The sequence below is a fragment of the Dermacentor silvarum genome, chromosome 2 (assembly GCF_013339745.2).
Source record: "Dermacentor silvarum isolate Dsil-2018 chromosome 2, BIME_Dsil_1.4, whole genome shotgun sequence".
Taxonomy (NCBI): Eukaryota; Metazoa; Arthropoda; class Arachnida; order Ixodida; family Ixodidae; genus Dermacentor; species Dermacentor silvarum.
The window spans coordinates 179,001,375-179,021,716 of NC_051155.1; the positions used below are offsets into that span (position 1 = coordinate 179,001,375).

Below are 20,342 nucleotides of genomic sequence, written 5' to 3' on the forward strand. Positions count from 1 at the left end.
TTATGGAAATATGCATCAGGAATGTTTGCCTCGATATGCACGAGATGGTCGATTGTTGACCGGCTATCTCTAAAACCACACTGATGTAGACCAAGCATTTTGTTGGATTCAAGGAAATGTAAAGGACGGTGATCTATCATTTCTTAGAAGAGCTTGCAAAGGCAACCTGTAAACACCATCGATGAGAAACTTGTCAATGAGGATGGATCTTTTCCCTGCTTCAAACTGGAACAACTACAGCTTCTTTCCATGTAGCTGGAAGGTACCCGGCAGCCCAAATGGTATTAAAAAGTGCGAGCAGTGTTATTTGCCTCGGGAAGCTGTAAATATGTGCTGATATCGATAATCTGTTCCAATTAGTATTTCACTGTACTATGACGTGAAGACATGCATTTAAACACAGGACTCAGACACTGCATTCAGACAAGATTTCCAGAGCTCTGCAAGTGCCATCCAACCTTGGAGGTCCCGTCCATGCATTGTGCTGGTTTTTGAAATTCTTGATTCTGCGTGATTACCAGCAATCAGTGATGGTGGCATACTTTTAGTTTCAATATCAAGAACACATATATTTTTAAAACCTATGCATGATGCATCCACTCATATTTCAAACATAAAATTTTGCACGGAGGCATCTATATCCACACTACTAAACGTAGACGTTTGATGTGGCCCAAAATTTCGTTGCTGTTGGCCTTCAGGTTGGTGATTGCAAGGTTCCCTAAAGGGACACTGACAGCAGATATGAAATGTAGACAGTTACATGTCATGGTCCTAAAAATGTCTCAACATCTGTCCTGTGACAAGAGATGACAGTTGCTGAACAAATTGCTACTGCAGGCAGCACATCTCAGTCTGAATTTTGATTGCCCAAAAAAATAATCATTATGTAATCTATTTATGTTGGCACAGCACAGTATCCTTAAGCTGCACCAGGGATCTTGGAGGTGACTGGTGCAGATATCCATGGCTTCCAAGGTATGGCACATCTGTCTAATGGCACGATCGACAGCCGCTTCTGAGCACACTGACAGCACGCTTTACATTCACCTGGTTCAGTCAGAGTGCTTTGAGGCCGCTCTCAGTTTTGGAGTATTCTGCCAGGCACTGCCAGTTAGAGGGTGCCACACTTTGGGGAAACAGTGACGACAGAACAGCGTGATAACGGAGCACCACCGAGTTTTTCTGTAGGCAAATTCAATAAAATCAACCAAACTGCATTCTATTTAGTGTCCAATACAATGCTAGTTTCATTTTTATCATTTGCTGTTTATTATCAATTAACTACACCTCATAAATGGCTTTCAGGATGACATAAGTCACTGGTTCTGCATTTCTAAAGTGGTACAGTTAAACCTGGATATAACGAAATTGAGAAATTCCCAAAAAACTTCGTTATAAAGAGGATTTCGTTATATGCAGGTTCGGCACGAAAATTCGAAAAAGAAACGCTTACCGTATTTACTGGATTGTAACGCGCCCTCGATTGTAACGTGCACCCGTTTTCCGTGACCAAAAGAGAGGGAAAAAAGATCCTTTACAGTACTGCGCAACTCATGCTTTCATACAGAAATACAACTATCGCTCAAGATTTACTCCCAATACACTAAAGTTACGCGTGTCGTGTCGTACAAGCGCGAGGCTGTCGGAAACAAAGAACTAGCGACACGAGGGCGTCGTAGCGTCCTATAGTGTCACCTAGTGTCAGATTAGTGAAGTGATGCGCAGAGACTTGCGCAGTAACCAAAGAGTGGCACTGCCAGCGTGTTGAAAAAACACGCTGGCAGTGCCACGCCCGCGGCAGTGTCACGCCCGCGGCGGCAAGATCGCCGGTTCGAGGGATGCAGGCCTGCCTCGCGCACGCTCACACGCACACGTGCGCTCGCTCTCGCCTCGCAGTCGACGTGAATTCGAGCCCGCCAAGCGCGACGCTGCCGCTTCGCATTCCATCGCGGCGGAGGTGCTTCCGATTGCTGCACGCGCAAAAATGACAAAATTTGGGGTGAAATCTCTAGGTTGTCGGCGGAGAAAATTCGTTATTTCGAGGGGGTCTCCCGCTGCCACTTCATTACGTAGAGGTCTCAAATACATATGCTTCTATAGAGTAACGGCGGGGAATAGAAAAACTTCGTTATATCTAGGAATTCGTTATATGGAGGTCCGTTATAAGCAGGTTACACTGTAGTACTATTTCTCTTACAAGTTCACAATTTTTTTTGTTTTGTTTTTGGCAACAGAACCACAAACGTTTAGCTTTATTATCTGTAGCATCCTTTTAATCCTTTAACACTGGCTGTCACGAATTATGTTTTTTTGCTGAAGTGCCGGTTGTAACGCATTTGTTTACGTCAAAGAGATTACGACGGGTATGTAGTGAGCTTGAGCTTAAAGTTAAGTTTTGCATTATCACTTTGGTTACAGTGTGTTGCGAATTCGCGACATTCTGCATTTGTGCCACTCAATGGCTGTAGCAACATATTGTTCAAGACCAGGACCATAGTCTTGTTTCTCGGCAGGAAATGGACATTAGGATTTCTTACGGTAGGAAGGGGCTTAGCGCACGCCTTCCGCCGAATGATATAAGCAATGAGAGCTGCCTAAGAGGAAGAAAGGTCGTGTGAAGTCAGTGCCTGTAGGTGTAGCCAGAAATGTATCCTTTGTTTTAGGGGGGGGGGGGGGGGGGGATGCGTGTAGGGCACGCACTTTACCAGGTAAAGGGGTAGGGCAAGTGGGTGTTCCCGCATGTTCTTTTGTGCCCTGCTCAACAGAAATTTCGGGGAATGGGGGCGGGGGCAGTGAGGGCACATGCCTGTACACCTCCACCACCTGGCTACGCACCCTGCCTGCAGCCTGCGTTAGCACTGACCGCACCAGACACTGCACCAGCCATGCAAGCAACCACGCAGTTTTTTTGTGAGTGCAAAGTGCAATGTGCACATCTGTCTGAACAAAAGTGCCAACTGTTATCGGTATTTGCAACAGCCATAGGTTACCAGAAAAAGTTGTGTCGCCCATTTGTTAAATGCATGGTCATCTTTAGTGAAAAATAAACAATTTTATGCAAGTTAAGCCAGGTGTGGAAAGGACACAATATTTTTATATATATATATTTTTTTTACGTGTACTCCGAGACTTGTGGACTCAGTAGAAGCGCATACTGAAGTGAAGAAGACGAGCTGAGGGCAGGTGGCACGGGAGCTGGAAGAAAAAAGAACAAAAAACGAAGAAAAAGAAGCGCTACGTGGCGAACGTGCGGAGGAGCTCGAGCGGCGAAGCCACGGTGGCAGCAGATCGGGTGCGACGCTCGGGAAGAAGAGCTCGGGCCGTGGTTCCTGCTGCGGCCGAGTGACCAAGGCGTGCCTACCCAGGCCAGATGCGGAGGCCTGTTTCGGGACCAAGGACGAGGCCTGCTGAGCGGCTCCTACCAGGGCGCAGTTGCTGAGGGCTGTTCTTGGTCTAGGCCTACCGAGGTGCTGTCCACGTGGGCCGACCCTGGGTCGCGGTCCTCGTGAGTTGCGGCTGAACAACGCAGTGTTGTCCTCAACATAGCCAGGCGCCGCACACGGTAGCGCAGCCGTGTGCCGGCGACGGTTCCAGCAGCAGCAACCGTGCCGCCACTGCCTCGGCTCGCCTCAGCGACCGTACCGCGACAACAAGCGAGTCGATCGTCACGACCGAAACCGTGAGATGGCTTTTCGGAACTCTTGACGCGCCGAACGGTGATGTAGGACTGAGCGTCGCGAACATCAGTGTGCGCGTGAAACGCCTCTGTGACATTGTTTTGTTTTCTTTTCATTTCATTTCCTTGCCCATCGTGTTTTTGAAAGAAAAACATTTTTTTTTGCCTACTAGCGTCTCTTGTGCGTTTTTCTCGTCTTAAGACACACAAACAAGTGACGAACGTCCATAAGCATCACACCAGGAACTGCGTCAGACTCATTTCTTTTTCTTGCAATGTGTGTGCAAGATTTTTTTGCCCAAGTGCCGGATGTCGCGACACACACACACACACACACACACACTATATATATATATATATAATTAAAATGTTGATGCACTTCTTAATCAAATTGCATCGCATTAATGAAATCTAACCTTAAACTACTTACGCTTGATTCTTGACATGTAATGTTCTGCTTAACCCTTTTTCAAAACGGTATCATCATCTCTACCTGCGCGATTAACTAATACTTCATCCCCATTATGTTTCGCACCATCTGGATCATGCTCATAAGGCTCGAATTTCGTTGTGTAAAACCGAATCATTCCTATAGTCCTACATACCACGCACATCAAATGATTGGTATTGCCTTCCCAAATTGTTAGTCCCAATTTCAGATCATGAAAAATTTCTGACTTCATTAACCAATGCTTTGTGACATCTTGTTGCATTTTGCCTCTTAATAGCTATTATTGTATAATTAGAAAGGCAGAGAGATTGGCCTGAGGCTGATTACTCTAGGGAGCTACTCTGCACTGGAGGAAGGGAAGGAGGGATAAAAAGGTAGGTAGATATATGAAATGTGATGGAGAAGATAGAAACTAACTACAGGTGCAAGAAGAAAGGACTACCTAACCAACAGGCCTATTCAGAGGCTTGAGTCCAGGTCGAAGGTATGTAAAAGCAAAGTGAGACCTGGAAGGACTGCAAAGCACACTTGGAATACTACCAAGGAGCTGATAGGATATCACTGGTCTGTGTTGTTTGTTACTCTGTCCTTTATTTAATTCTACGCTACAAGTCATTAAAGCCCCAACTGGCCCAAACCTGAGCATTTCTGACTGACAGGAGTTTCAAATGTGGTCAGTCATCAAGGCAAGCTAAAGAAGTAGTGAATGTTTTTGCCTACATGCATACCACTGGAGGCAGTCAACCTCACAGTAAAGTATGGCCCACTGTTTCAGTAACCTGGCACAAATCAGTTTGGAGATTCTGCACACTGTAACGGTTGCACCTACCAAGATACGAATGACAGACCATCGGTAACCTAAGCAAAAGATGTGCGTGGTTTCACTGAGGGCCAGGTGGTAGTCTAATTGCACATTCGACTAGTCGCTTTCGAGCACTCTGATGGTTCATAACATGAGAATGGTGAGACACTTTCACCAGTGATCTGGGAGTGCGACCAAGATTCACCATAATTCTAGTCGTGTGGCTCCTCCAATTGTGCTGGGAGCAGCTGAATATTCTACTCGGGCAGGCTTTCTGTGGCTACAATCTCAGGAAGGCTCCGCATCACCGCAAACCAAGTCGTAGCATGGTAGGGATGAGTTGAACGTACCATAAATGTGATGTTTGCACGAAACTCTTGCAGATGGAGATAGCGCCAATGCAAACGTGACAAGAAGTATAGCTCACCCAAACTCCAAGTGTCCACCTGGGACCTGGTAAAGTCCATGACCCATGGTGTTCTTGCGGCGACCAAGCAGGATGCTCTCGGGGTGCTTCTCGCTGAGCACAAACACTGCCACACCTATGCCCGGCCTCTTTACCTTTGGCACCTTCGCACCATCAATTCGCTTCGACAATTCTTGCAGAATTTCTGCCAGAAAAAAAATAAATAAAAATAAAGATACTGCTCACACACCTACAAACAGCTCGAGTAAATTACAGAGCACTTATGTGAAGTTGGTAAAGGCTACATACAACACCATTTAAAGTTGCACTTCCTAATACAGTGTGTTATAAGACAAGTATACAAGTAAATAACTATGAGGGCAAAGTGTTATTTCTAAAATCTCCGTACTGGGAAGCTGAAGTATGAGAAAAAATAAAAGCAAATATATATAGTGGATCCTTGCCGATATGTTCACTGCTGATATATCGCCTCAGTTATGATGCTGCTTAAGGCCAGTCATTGTGACATTAACTCCATATTTGAACCATATGCTAGCAAACTGCCAATGTCTACAACATAATGGAAGGGCTCCTCCACATCGTACTTTCTCAAATGTAACTACCTTTTGTATCAAAGAAATCAAAGTGCATGCCTATTCTCAGAAAGAGCAAAAAAAGTCTGTATTTCAATAAAGGTCCCTTGTTAATTTTTTTAAAGTAGGCTCTGTTTTTAGAAGAAAGAAAAAAATACATGCTCAATAACCTTTATGTGCAATTATCCTACAAAGGTGTGCAGATTCTTAGGACAAAAAAAAAAAAAAAAGATTTCACATCACTCACTGAATAGTATAGAGGTTATTAGACATAGTGCGAGTTTCTGCTACTAGGTCTGACTGTATTCAAGAGGATGTCGTGACAGTGTTTTCAAGAGTGCAGAATTACAAACAGGCTGGGGGGGGGGGGGGGGGCGAGGGGGACGAGCATTAATTTGGAATGGGACACATTGATAGAAAAAGGAACAGCAGTATGAACAATGATACGAAGTATGAGAGCAAACAGCTTCTTCCATGCTTTGTGGAGATTTTCATGCCACAACAATGCATGTACAATAAATCCTCAGATGGTAGAAAGCACTTGTGCTATGTCAGTTTTCTTCTTTGTTTTTGTATTCGTTCATCTATGTTATTCTGGCAAAAAAAAAAATACTTTCATCATATCAAATATTCGTTATAAGTATATATCTATTACATACTGATATTGGCAATAAACATATAAGATCTTTTTCGTTATATCCGATAACTCAAGGTTTGATTGTATGACAGCTACAGATGCAACTGAGGCCTAGGACAGGGCAATCCGTGGGTGGCTCACCTTCAGCATTTCCTTCAAAGGTCAGGTTATGCTTGGTCTGCAGCAAGTTAACAAGGCCGCGTGTGTACTGCACCAGGGAATCCAAAGGAAGTGCCTGTGCCTGCTTTGTCATGCTGTCTAGTGTTACTCGACGAAGTTCCTCCAGAATTTCCAGTTGAGACTGGTTTGCCTTGAGCTTGGTTTTCAAGTCAGAGCATAGCTGCATGTACCTGCAATCCAAAAACCCAAAAGAAAAAAAAAAGTCAGACAATGCTAATATATTAGAAAAACAGCACTTGCTTGCCCACAATGCTAGCCTATGGCATGCCTGACTAAGAAATACGAACAACATATCCCGAAGAAATATTTGTTGTATGAATTACACATTAGGACAGGTAAGCAAAGTATTCTTGCTACATTTACCTTTGTTCACTAAGATTTGCCTAGATGTGTATAACTGGGGTCATGGCTGACATATTTCTTCTTAATGTCACTGTAAAATAAAAGTGTTTATTGCAATCTGATACCTGCCCCCACTGATTAGTGTGATGCTAGGTGGATGAAAAATTGCTAGTGGGGTAGAGTACAAGGCATGGAAAATAACAGCACTAGAAATTTTTGTTGGACGTTACCAAGACATGCTGCATAAGCAACAAGCTCTGCTGACTCATTTTGCATCATACCCCACATTTTAGGAAAACTGGTACACAAATGCACGCACAGGACAACATAAGGGCCCAGAATGACACGCAGTGCAAATGAGACACAAGAAGAGGGATGAAGCAAAACAAAGTGAAGGGGACAGGACAAAGTCTACACCACCACTGGTGCAAACCATGCTCTTTCAGTTAGACATACTGGTGGGCTAGTTGGTTAATCACGATGTAATATGATGGCAGCGCACTTCGATACAAGGACGTAACACAGTCACAGTGAAGCACAGCACTCGTGTTTGTTCACTGTGTTATGTCCTTGTACCGAAGTGCGCTGCCATATTACTCTTGCATTTGCTGCCTCTGCAGAGAAATATCACAAGGTGGCGTTACGAGCTCATGCCCAAACCACAGGTGTGGTCATGATCTCCTGACAACACAGCAACCACGGAATTTCCAATGAAAATTTCCAGTGGGTCTGGCATAGTGTCGATGGGAGCTGCAAGTACAGTGATTCAGCCAGCAATAGGAATGATGGGCAGTAGATGAATTTGCCTAAATTTATTCTTTGTAGCTTCAAACGGCTTTTTGTCTTAGCGAATTGATCCTTTTCAACAAAATACTGTTATAAGTGAAAGAATTCGCAGTGATTAGGAATGCGTGCAACACTAATTGCCTTACTGTGTTTTTAATATGAACGCTTCGAAATTTACACAGGTGATGCATAATAAATAAAGTTAAAGGAACATGTGAGGCCACAAGCTTGAAGAATAGGCAAATTCATGCACTAACCATTGTTCTCAAGGCAGTTGAAAAATCGCAGCACCAGAATTTCTTCAAGGAATTTTTGTAGGAAACTCTAAGGTAGCTGCCAATTCATCTTATTACTGACCACAGGACTCCAGGACCAACATCTTTGTATGCCGTGTGTCCCACATGTTTGAACTGCTAGTTGCCAATCATTACTGTGCTATGGTGAATGAGCTTGTGGATTCAACTCTTGACTGCAGCAACTGCACTCCCATGAACATGAAATGCAAGAACACTTATGTACTTAGATTTAGGTGCACATTAAAGAACGTAAGAATACAAAATTAACAGGGATCCCTTCATTCTTACAGTCCTCACAGACCAGACCACTGCTGCAGCTCCGCAGTGTAAATCCATCAATTGGTATGGTTGTGACCATCAATGATTGCGGCAAACCAGCACATAGTAGTTTTGACAAAAAAACAAGGCTATGTCCTCTTGTGCTAAGTCACTACGTACTCCAACTCATACTCTTCAATTATCTGATGTCAACGAATTTGGTGGAGACTTTTTATTGTTTTCCATATGCTACATATGCCCTCTCGATGTCCGTGGCTTGTATAGTTCAATAGGAAAGCTTTTGTGTAAAGGGCTACCTCCTGGTTGCTCCGACTTTAGTCAGCTCACAGCTCAAGCTAAAATCATAGCCCTTAAAGAAGCCCTAAAACCCTTTTCTAGGTAATAGAATGGCCTCACTATTAAAGGATGTCGTCTCATGAATTTCATGAGCAAAAATTTTTCGAATCCTTCAACTATAAGTGGAGTTATTGCACCAATATCTGGCTTTCTCTCCCAATGAGCTCACAATGAGCTGAAGAGGCAAAAAATTATCATTAACCCTTTACTTCCTGAATTATTTCTGAAAAATAATGTTCCCAAATTACCAATTTTTTTTGGTGCTCTATGGAATTGGCACATTAAATAAACACAAGAAATGCATTCAAAACACTCAATATTTTTGAATGAAGAAAACAAAAAAGAACATTCTGGGGGCCTAGCTGGTGCATGTCTGACAAATTTTTTAAAGCGCAAACAAGAGACACGGCACAAAAGGAAGGTTGAACACAGGACAGGCGCTACTTTCAACTGTTTATTCCACAACGTCGTCATGAAATATATATGAGAAAGGCACATGCGCAGAAGTGTTTATAGAAGAAAAAAAAAAATGTATAGGAACTGCCTGACTAATTTACATATAGTATGCACATCAAGGTATCCAAACTCTTTGAACTTCCATACAGAACTTCCCATGCAGAACTCCCTCCAGTTTCTAGATATTAATTTTAGTTTTTCTAGGGAACATGTGTGCTGGTCTTATAGACCACAGGCTAGGAAGGGGATCCTACCTTATGAATCTTCTCACTCTAAGATAGTGAAAAAAACCATAGCATCTCTTTGCCTCTAGTCTTTGCTTAAGAGAGAGAGAGAAAAAAAAAACATTTGTTTGAACCATCGAGGTCGTTGCTCTTGAGGTCGAGTGGGTGGTGTCCTCATTCTAAGATTCCACTGGCCATGGCTGCTCGACGAACTTGCTCCGACTGTATCTTCTTGCCCCGCCAGGGTATCGCCGGCCAGCTGTACCTCCCACCGCTCAAATGACGTACTAGGTGTCTTTAAGTGTTGAGCTTTGCCCCCACACCCCCCCGATATGTGGAAGAGTTTAGGGCGTGTGCCGCCGCACCAGGGGCAGATGTCAAGACATATTATTGGGTACATTTTGCTGTGTCTGTGTAGTTTTGGGAAGCATGTGTTACAAACATGTCTTAGTTTGCATAAGTCTGAGAGCTACTACCTCTTCAGTGCTTAGCTTTTTATGAGGGGGAGGATAAATCCTGCGGTTGAGCCACTGAATCTCGAGGTGGTCGCAGTAACTGGATGGCAGGGGCACGAAGGTAAAGAGAGGGGATTGATGGGACGATTTGTTTTGCCCCGCTCGGTTGATTAGCGCTCGAGCTAAGGTGTTCACCTTTTCGTTCCTCTCCGGTCCCGTGTGGCCTGGCGTCCACGTGATTTGATGGGATTCTTGCAGCCTCGGGCCTAGGATCTGAGCTGCTAGAAGCGGTGTTCGTCCGCTGGTAAAGTTACGGTGGGCCTGTTGCGAGTAGCTAACTACGAGAACTTCCCTGCCCACCCTGCCCACCCTGTCTTGTTGCTTTATTACTAGCGCCGCGGCTATGGTCTCAGCCTGCAGATGAGGAGGTCGCAAGGGTTAAGGAGTTGTTTCTCCCGTTCACGGCGTTTACCGCGAAAGGCCCCCTGCGGGGTATGCCGTCACGTCCATGTACGTTACGTACAGGTCACCCTTGAATTGTCGGGGCTGTCTGTCGACGCGAGCCTTGCGTCGTCCTTAGTGGAGTTCACGACTCATGTGCTTCGGGATGGGGCTCGCCTTGATCTTGCTTCTGACCTCGGGTGGGAACGATGGTTGCTTTGGAGTTCGGAGTAGTTTAAGAAATCGTGCCACCACACGATGCAAGAGAGCTTCCAAGCGCAGGTGACAAAACTGATGGTGGCAGGATTCCCTCCAACAGTTATCTCTGCAGTTGCTGAGGGTCTGTTGCAGACGTTTAAGCAAGGAAAAAGGGAGAATAAAGATTTCAGGCGAGAAAAATGTGCACTTGAAGTAGTTCTTTACATCCACAAGGTTTCACATAACCTCAAGAAGGTCACGAATAGGCACTACGTTGGAGTGGTTTTTTTCCTGCCCCCAACAACTCGACTGTCTTTGCCCTCGCATAACAACAGCAAGCGAAACAAGGAGAGGTTGCCGTAAGAACCACCTTTCACCCTATTCAACTGCACCTGCAGAGTTGCCTATGACATTCCTTTGTTCTGTGGCAAAAGCTATATCGGTCAAACAGGAAGGTGCGTGAATGACCGATTTAGAGAGCACGCCTTGAATATTAAAAAGGAGCGAATGCATTTGGCAGATCACGTGAACTCTTGCGGATGTAAGGCATTATTTTATGATGCGAAGATTCTTGGTAAAAGCCACAATGAGCAGGCTCGCTAGATACTGGAAGCCTATCACATAAAAACTGAGGGGGGGGGGGGGATGTTGCATCAGTGAGCCTTCTTTAAGTCTGTAGCGCAAAAGAGTTTGTATATCCTTGACGCGCATGTAAATTAGTCAGGCATTTCTTATACATTTTTTTCTTATCTTTTTTTTTTAAATGCTTCTGCGCATGTACCTTTCTCATATATTTCATGACGACGTTGTGGAATAAACAGTTGAAAGTAGCGCCTGTCCTGTGTTTGACCTTCCTTTCGTGCCGCGTCTCTTGCTCGCGCTTTAAAAATTTGTTAAGAACAAAAACAATTATTTAGGTATGGGAGAAAGTTAGCTTCTGTGCATGACGCCATTTTCCTTGTCTGTAACGTTAAACATGTTTCTACAAAGTTTTTCATTGTATTGTAGCACCATCTGTGCATAAAAGAGAGAACTAGATGCATGGACTTGCTCAGATCATCTTTGGTAAGAGGAATTGAGACTTTTTGCAGTGGACGTGATAATCTCGTCCTAGGGAGGTAAACGGTTAATGAAATGACATTTACATTTTGCATAAACAATTTGACCCCTCTTTATTGTTAACTACATTGTGCAACCCCTACTGCATGACGAAATTGTGGTGGGTGCTGTTTTGCTTATTAAACTAAAGCTGTTAAAGCAATTCAAGCATTTCATTACACGCAAATTGGTAATGTGCTGTTCACAAAAAAAGTTCAGAAGCATAGGTGGAATGTCATAGGTGGAATTTTTGGAATAACATCCAAAAAGTGTCGCCATGTGGCCTGCTGCATTGTGACATATCAATAAAAGTCTTCCCCAAGGATGTCGAAAGCAAGCACGTTGCAAAATTGATCAACCCTGTATGGCAATAACAGATGTGGGCAATATTGGGGAGAGATTACAACAAAAATGAAGTGTTTGTTTTACTGCAAGGCTCATATATGTGCTGTCACCGCATGCCAATGCCTGATCTTTTATTCTGCGTCACAAGTGTGTTGGCGAGACAGAATGCCCCTTTCACGCATAGAAAAGGTACCTCTGGAGGGAGGGACCGTATGTTAGAATGCTCAGCGCACTTAACTGTCCCCTCGAGTACCAGGCCACATCGCAAACGTCAGCAAATTTCCATTGTGCTCTGAAGCTGTATAGCAAAGTAAAGGGTTGACACGTGAATTATATCCTCGCTAAAGTAAAGAAACTGCCAGTGCAGGGTTCACCTACTAACTGCAGGCTGCTAGCTATTACTCGATCCAGCAGTAGTAATCTGCCCACACGATTAATAACATGTCGATTCAGCTTTCCGAAAATTCCCATCCATTCGCGGCTGTCGTTTCTATTCGTGAGAGCTGAAATTTACTGCCTTTGATATGGGTGGTACATATGTTTACCTATGTTTATTGGAAATGTTTGACTGTCAGGCAGCGCCAATTTACCTGTTGTGGTGGTGCAGTGGCTTTGGCATTGTGCTGCTAAGCCCGAGGGCACGGGATCGAATCCCAGTCGCCACAGCCACATTTCGATGGGGGCGAAATGCAAAAATGCTTGTGTACTATGCATTGGGTACACGTTAAAGAACTCCAGGTGGGAGTCCTCTATTATGGCGTGTCTCATAACCATATTGTGGTTTTGGCATGTAAAAAAAACCCAAGAACCTAATTTTTTTTTTCAGCACCGATCTCTTCCTGCATCCTTCATTTCATTGCGCTGTTTCCGACAAGAGGGCGCACGCTTTACTTTTCGCAAGCAGACTCAACACAATTGTTGTTAAATGTGTCGCTCTTATTCATATTTTTGCAGCATTAATTGTTATGGCATATGCTGCATCATATCAAGTGTCGTTTACATTTTCGGCCTGTGTGCCTTGCTTTCATCACTGTCAATGACGCATTATCTGCTTTCAAAAGCAAATAAAAGTGAATGTAAAACGTGCAATGCATTTCCATTAAAAGCACTTCAAATATCGCATGTCGCCTTGCTAGATTTAAGACAACCCTATAAGCAACACTGGAGGTATCCTCCCGTGGTTGAGCGCAGCTGACACAGGCGGCACAGGTCGGCGCTGCTCCGTGACGCCACCAAACTAGTGTACGGAGCCTAAAAGGTAACAAGCAATTGCGGCTTCTGTGCGTTCCCTTCCACATGTTGAAGTATTATAAGCGTTACGAGCAGCTTATGATTAGCTGCTATGCAGTCTCTTGCGTCACGTGCCGAAAGTACAGCCATATTGTTGGTTCCCAGTGCTTTGAACCCATGGATGAAGTTTGAACCATCCGCGTCTTTTTTGGACGTGGGAGTGTGGCGCACGTACTGTGCCGACGAAATGGTGCGTGCACGAAGTCTATCCGACAAAGAAATCGGTTCATTAAGCAGCGTTGAACTCTTACTTTTGAAGTGGCGTCGAGTCTGCAGCGCCAGCTGCGCTATCTTCTCTGAGTTCCTGACCTGCGGAAAAACAAGGTGAAATTTTGACACGAAGCACATGCATGCCCTACGATGGATCAGTGTTTTTACCGCAGCAGACCATAGGTATGCTGTTTGTTTCTGTCCCGTTTTAAGATCCTACCTTCTTCCATCACGTTTGTGTCCGACGTTTTATTGTGAGCTCAGATTTCGCGTGAAGTGCACCGCACTAAACAGCCACTAACCAACCTAAACTTGCCAAAACTACCAAAACTCGCAACTCGCCCGGTTGAATACAGCGGCACGCATAGGCTACTAAAGGCTACAGACGGCGCCACATGCGTTCAGACATCAATAAAGTTCCAAACTAAATATAATATAAAACTTTATGCAAAAGTTTAACTTCATTGAAACAATTATTCAAATAACGCTGAGTTAGCGGCAGATTTGCTGCTCCTACACCATTCGTCAGTGGCCTTATGTCATTTCCGCTGCATCATATGGCGTCATACAGTCATATGGCGTCCCATCGCTTTCTATCGAGCTGCCGAACTAAACGCGAAACCCAAGGAAACGTTAGAGCCTCATAGCGAAAACAGCTACTGTGCGCTCAAGGTGACGCTGATGCCTGTTACTGAAGAGCTAGAAACATGCAATCGGGGTAAATCAGTAATCATGGACGTCGTAATTAAGCCAACGCTCGCGCATGTTTTTAGTGAGTACGAACCGTTCCCGTACATGAGTGCGATGATGTTTCGGTCTTGAGACAGATCACGCCGCTACGTTTCGGCAAAATACGCAGAGATGCATTCCTATAGCGTGATTGTATGTCACGACAAGTTGCTCTCATCAGCGGTCGTCGTCGTCCTAGGCGTCGCAGCGGCGTGTGTCTTGTGGCTGGGCGTACTCTCAGGAGTGACTGTGATATGTTCCTTCATATGTGGCTGTGTCTGGATGCGCCTTCTCAAGCATGGACACTTTGAAGTCCCGGACTTGTTCGTAACAAGGAAGCGAACGGAAAAAAAGGGGCCTAGGCGTCGTTTCTGCGACTCAGCCGGCGGCGCGGCAGATGAGTACGCTCTTTTTCCGTGGAAAGATCTCAAAGTGCCAAAGGAAGTTGACCAGGCGCTGCAGTCTTTCCTTAACGGAATTCTGCGTGAATACGTGCACATTTGGTTTCGGGACGTCAGCGGTGATCAAGCTTTCGTTCACGAACTGCGCCTTGTGCTTCGTCACCTGTTGGCCGCCTTGTGCCGGCGAGCTGCAGACGTCGATCTGGTACGCTTCATCACGGGACCCGTTGCGCAGGCCGCAATATCTCACCTGGACGCGATCCTCAGGTCTCGCGTTGTGCTCTCCGACGCTGCTGACCAGGGGCGCCTAGTATTGAGCAGCATGGGATCCCAAGTGCATGTTGCTGTTGGAAGTCGTGAAGCAGAGCATCAGTACTTGCGGCTTTTGTCTGAGAGCCTCGTGTTGCGACTGCTACCGGCGCGCTATGTCAAATGCAAAAGCGCTTGCACGCTTCTACGTGAGCTTATTGGGAACACCGTCCTTCTCAAAGCGATGGATGTGATCGCAGACCCGGACATTGTGAATCACCTTCTTCTCCTTTTTTTAGACAAGGCGCCAATGACCATCCTTCCACTCGACTGTCAGCGCGTGGAATTCTTGGAGAACTTTGTAAGAGCGCCACCGTCGCCTTCTCACGGCGTCCATCACTCCCACGATCTCCAGTCGGTGCTTGGTGATCCTGCGACACAGTTCTCATTCTTGGAATTCCTTCAGGACCAGGGCGCACGGCACCTTTACGACTTTTACAGTGCGCTTGACAACTTTCATTTACGGATATTGAACCCAGAACTAAGCCCTGATGATCGGCTTGAATTGCATGACCAAGCAAATGAAATTTACATTGAATACATGGCAGAGGACACTCCCAAAAGGGTGCCCCTTGCTCCAGGGACAGCTGAAAAGATACACACTATCCTGGAACGTGGTCCTGATGAAATTGTTGAACTACAGAAGTCTCCTTTGCTATATGCAGCATCAGATGGTGTTTACTCACTTCTTGAAGAAGTCTTCTGTCCATTGTTTTTTGAGAGTGACAAATACTTTGAGCTTATTTGCAAGGTGCGTGCCATTGCTCAAATGCAAAAAGGCCAAGACCGCAACCCTGGCAAGAGCTGGAGTGTAGCAAAACTTGGTCACAAACTTAAGGATGCTTTCTGGGCCACTGCTGATGATGGCCTGGAAGAAGATGCACCACAGGAGGCTATACAATGTGCTGAAGAACCACAGGTGCCAGAGGTGCCATTAATTACAAACGACTCAAGGCTAAAAGACTTGACTGCTTGGAGGGTCTCTATTCCAAGAACAGAGACTAGAATTGACATGCAGCACAGACACTATGTTGCATTTGTAGTGGAAGTTCAGCGCATTGATGTTGGCAATGGAGATAGTCCGGAAGACTTACACTGGTCAGTTGTACGGAGGCATCACGAGTTCTATGTGCTTGAAGCAAAACTTCTGGAGTTCCATGGAGAGCTTGCAGTCACACCTTTGCCACCACGTAGGTCACCAGCCAGACAGCAGTTGCAGGCATGTCGCACTGTGCTTGAAAAGTACCTCCAGGACCTACTTACCTTGCCACCTCTGCGAAGCTCTGAGTTGTTGTACAGTTTTCTCCGCCTCGACGTAGAGTTCACTGCCAGCTTTCTGCCTGACATTCGCCTGGGAAAGATGTTTCGTACTGTGCCAATGCGGCTTCTCAAAGAAAAGGGACAACATTTGGAGCCATTTCTACAAACATTCCTTGCGTCCACGCAACAAGCACCGCCACGTCCACGTCCAGACCTTCTGGATGCACCCAGGAGGCACGTGCGGCCACAGCGTGCGCCTCTGCTGCAAAAGAACCGCCAGGGCCCACCACGATCATCCTCTCAACTTTGTGCCCAGAGCAACACCATGGAGTTTGTGTATGACTATGGTGTTCACCTTGCCGATGTTCTCTTTCACGCTGCACCGTGGTTGTTGAGGCTTCTCCGCGCCTTGGTTCCTCTCCTGCGGTGCTCAGTCCAGGGAGTGACTGAACGTTATCTGGAAGGCAAGCTAAAGCAAGCTCTTGCCCCTGGCCGGCTAACACTCATTATAAACTTACTCAGTGAGGCTGTGCTGCGCGAAGATGAACCACCACGAACCCAGGCACAAAAATGTGCCCGAGCTACAGAGACACGCCTCGGAATGGAGCAGTTTCTTCCAGACATTTTGGTGCGGATGATTGGCCCTAGATATCACGCTCTAGCTGTGGAGACTGTATTTCAGGCAATACAGCAGCCCCTGCTCAACAAGCAGATCTCCTATGTGCTACTCGATCTTCTGGTCGAGGAGATGTTTCCTGAAATGAAGGGATGGGCCGCATAAAAGAAGAGAGGGAGAAGGCATTCCTTTAGTTTTTCTAGCCTCATTGTGCTGTCTAGTCGTCTTATCTTCTTTGTATGTGATGCAAGACAAAAATGATAGTTTATTTTATGTTAGGATAGGACTATGAACATTGGCAGATACCACTCCGGAGTGGGTGGTCGTTGGGTGTGATATGTATAAATATGTGTGTTCCATTGTTTTGACATCGGAAAGATGATCTCGGGATCACTTCTATCAGATGATAGGTGCCATTTGTGAATATTGTCACTTTTATAAGATTACTGGTCATCTATCGCAAGCATAATCAGTCTTGCAATGCCTGGAAAGACAAGTCACTGCTTGCCACTGTCTTAGACAGGTTATTGTAATCGTCAACAAGCTTGTTAGATTACACAACTACCCCGTGATGTCTCTTAGTGAGAACCATGCTTTGTTGCACAAGTGCTGATTGTGCTCACTTGAGAGGTAAAATGCATTTAGCCTGGGGAATCCTTTTGTTAGTTACCAAAATCCTGGATAATACATGTGGTAGCTTGAAATGTGTACTCCATAGATTTTAGTTCTTTATTACTAGTGCTTTAGAGTGGTGTGCTGATGTAGTAGCACTCTCTAGCGGCACTTACACCATTGTATAACACCTTATTTAGGTAATCAGAACTGTAGGTTGGAGTTAGGTAAGGATAACATCAACCGCATAAATATTTTAATTGTCACACTGTGCGAAAGCCAGTAGTGGTTAGGGCGCAGTGCAAGAAAAGAGGGAGAAGGCTTAAATACTGAAGTTATGCTATGTTAGCTGCTCATAAATGCTAATTTATTTTGTGTGCATTGTTTTGTGTTAATGTTGCTGTGTGGTTAAATGTAACAACTCGGTAAATAAAGAATTTCCAGACACTTTGCAGGTAGTTTTGCTTTTGTGTAGCAAGTAAGAGGACATTTGTTTTATGTAGGTTGAGCCATAAATTGTGCAATATTTTTAAACAAGGAAGATACAGGCAGCATATTTTTCTTTCTTGTAGACATATTTTGCAGCATGGACGTTTATCCTAACACATATCACATAAAATATACATTTTTCAGATGTCGGTTATTAGTAAAGCTGAACCAATAGGCAGCACAACATGGCATTTAACGAAAGGTTTCACATTATGACAATACATGGGCTCGATAGGAAGTTCTGCTCATCATGAAAAGGAGATGTGTAAGAATTTTCTTCTTTGTCATTGCAGCTCTTCTTATTGCTTACCAAGCTTGTTGCAGATGGAGCAATATCATCTGTAATAGGAGCTCTAAATCTCCAGACTGCCAGCTCCCATCAGTGATTGCTGCATTATGAATCAAACACATTTTTGGCACCATCCTTGTTTGAAGACACATTGAGTGAGATTCACAATATTCTGCAGAAAATATTGTAGGAGTCAGTTCTATATTATGTGACATCAAATGCATGGATGACTGATGTATAAGGGGGACAGCAGTCCAATGCTATTGAACTGTGCTCCAGTCATCCACGATGTGCAACAACAAAGGAAACAGTGACTCATGTTAACTCCCTAATCACGCATGATCATGTTACTCAGCAATGTTGGTTGAATAATGAGTGCATGCCATTGTTGAAGTTGAGTTGCGCACTGGTGAATATTTATGCCAAGTGGGCAAAACCAAAATTAAACAGCACGGAAATTGCAGCAGTCAGTGCTGATTGCTGATCTTCAACTGAAGTGTCGCCGCATCAAATGAAGTTTCTTTCATGGATTGGTTGGCCACTCATTACAAGAACCGAGTCGGCATTTTGAATAGCCGATTCTTCACAACAACGAAAAGATGCCTGAAAAGAGCACATTTCTCCACAGACAGTGCAGTCATGGCTCATATAGATGTGGGGCGCAACTTGCAAAAGGTAATTTTTTTTTAATGCAATTAACATTTTTAGCCTACTTCAGCAACTTTGTGTCTATCAATCTATGTAGCCTCTCTACGCCACTCTTCTTATTGACCTAAGTTGTCTACTAGCTTGGGCCACTAGGTATGTGCTTGCTGCTGCTTGGCCAAGCAGACAACACGGGTGATTGGTTATGTGCCCTGAATAGACAACCTGCTGCTGGCTGCTGTCTCACCTAATAGAAAACTTGGGTCACTGGGAATGGGGCGCCATTGTGTATGTGCCCGAACCGCACTGACCCAAAAACAAATTACATTCCCGTAATTCTATAACATAAACATAATCATAAAATCTCTACCAATAATGAATTTCCCATCTCCAAATTATGTATGCACCACCACTTGGACGCTAATCGCATTAACATAGATAATCATCCCCAAAGGATGCATTCCGACAGATTTTTTTTCGATAAGATTACCATCAGTTGATTGAATGAAGGACTGAGAAGTGCATGGAAATATAAAAGAGCTTTTCTCAGCAGAAGCGCGAAGTTTCATCACTCTCAAAGAGTTGGACTACACGTGAGAGCAAAAGTTTTCATTCAACCCTCGCACATCCTAGATCCTAGACTGTCCGTAATCATTTGTGCTTTGTTGATCCAACTTTAACACTTATAGCAGCTGTGTATTGAAAACAGAGATACAAGAATGGGTGAAAAGCACGAAGTGGTGGCTGAAAGTGCATTATGCTGTTGTCGTGGACGGCGGTCAGTGGTTTCGACTTTTATTTCCCCGAAATTAGGCATACTTTTTTCTGTCTTTAATTTCACTCCAAAAAATCTTCTGTGATATTTTCCTGATTATCTTTCACTGGTTTTTGGTGGATAATTTCTTGCGGTAAGCTTACAGTTTTTTATTTTTTATGTGAATATCTGGTGAAAAGAACCTGAATACATAGTCTAAAAAAATGCGGAAACATATACTGTATGACTGAAGGTTCAACAATTCAACGCTTTAGTTGCATCTTGTGCAAAGAATAAAGTTTTCAAGGTGCAGCCTAGCAGGGGCACAATGCCATATAGTTATGTGACTCTGCAGGAATGAACAGTGATAACATCTAATCAATATTTGCACATAAATAGAATGATAATTATTTGTAATGTTATGCAGGCACAGCACTTCAATGAAAAATACAGGACAAATGACCAGGTAGATAGGACCTAATGTTACCCAGTTCTTGGCCACTTCATCCATCAGAGCAGCAACCGTGTGAAGACTTTGAGGACCCAGGCTCCCAGGCCAGGGATATTGCTTGTCCCCTCTGCATAATATCCCCCCCCCCCCCCCCACCCTCGTTTCTTGTTTTTGTCATAGTCGCAGACAAAGCAAATGCAAATAAGGAAAAAAAAGAAGTTAGCATTGTTTCTACAGCAGGCTGATGGGCTGATTTGTGACCTCTAGACCTCGTGAAGCTCCT

General features: G+C 44.5%; 2 protein-coding genes across 4 annotated transcripts in view; one reads left to right on the top strand and one right to left on the bottom strand.

Annotated features, from left to right (window-relative positions):
• Positions 1–14,415, bottom strand: part of LOC119442216 (nucleotide triphosphate diphosphatase NUDT15) — a 30,251-nt gene extending 15,836 nt beyond the window's left edge. Inside the window, exons 1-4 of one of the 3 annotated variants that reach the window (XM_049661969.1) lie at positions 14,300–14,415; positions 13,546–13,603; positions 6,710–6,918; positions 5,360–5,543 (exon numbers count right to left, since the gene is read on the bottom strand). In XM_049661969.1, the coding sequence (XP_049517926.1) occupies positions 5,360–5,543; positions 6,710–6,918; positions 13,546–13,603; positions 14,300–14,411 (563 nt within the window). In that variant the 5' untranslated portion in view covers positions 14,412–14,415. Of the gene's footprint in view, positions 1–5,359; positions 5,544–6,709; positions 6,919–13,545; positions 13,604–13,672; positions 13,888–14,299 lie in introns of those variants that run through there. The other 2 variants (XM_037707003.2, XM_049661970.1) reach the window with 2 other exon arrangements.
• Positions 14,050–17,881, top strand: LOC119442215 (sorting nexin-14). The gene has a single exon (XM_037707002.2). It carries the CDS (start codon positions 14,366–14,368, stop codon positions 16,982–16,984), a length of 2,619 nt encoding a protein of 872 aa, XP_037562930.1. The 5' UTR covers positions 14,050–14,365; the 3' UTR covers positions 16,985–17,881.
• The last annotated feature ends 2,461 nt before the right edge of the window (positions 17,882–20,342 follow it).

What these genes read in the sequence shown, in the direction of transcription:
- LOC119442215 (XM_037707002.2), top strand. Translation starts at nt 14,366, where the DNA reads ATGCATTCCTATAGCGTGATTGTATGTCACGACAAGTTGCTCTCATCA.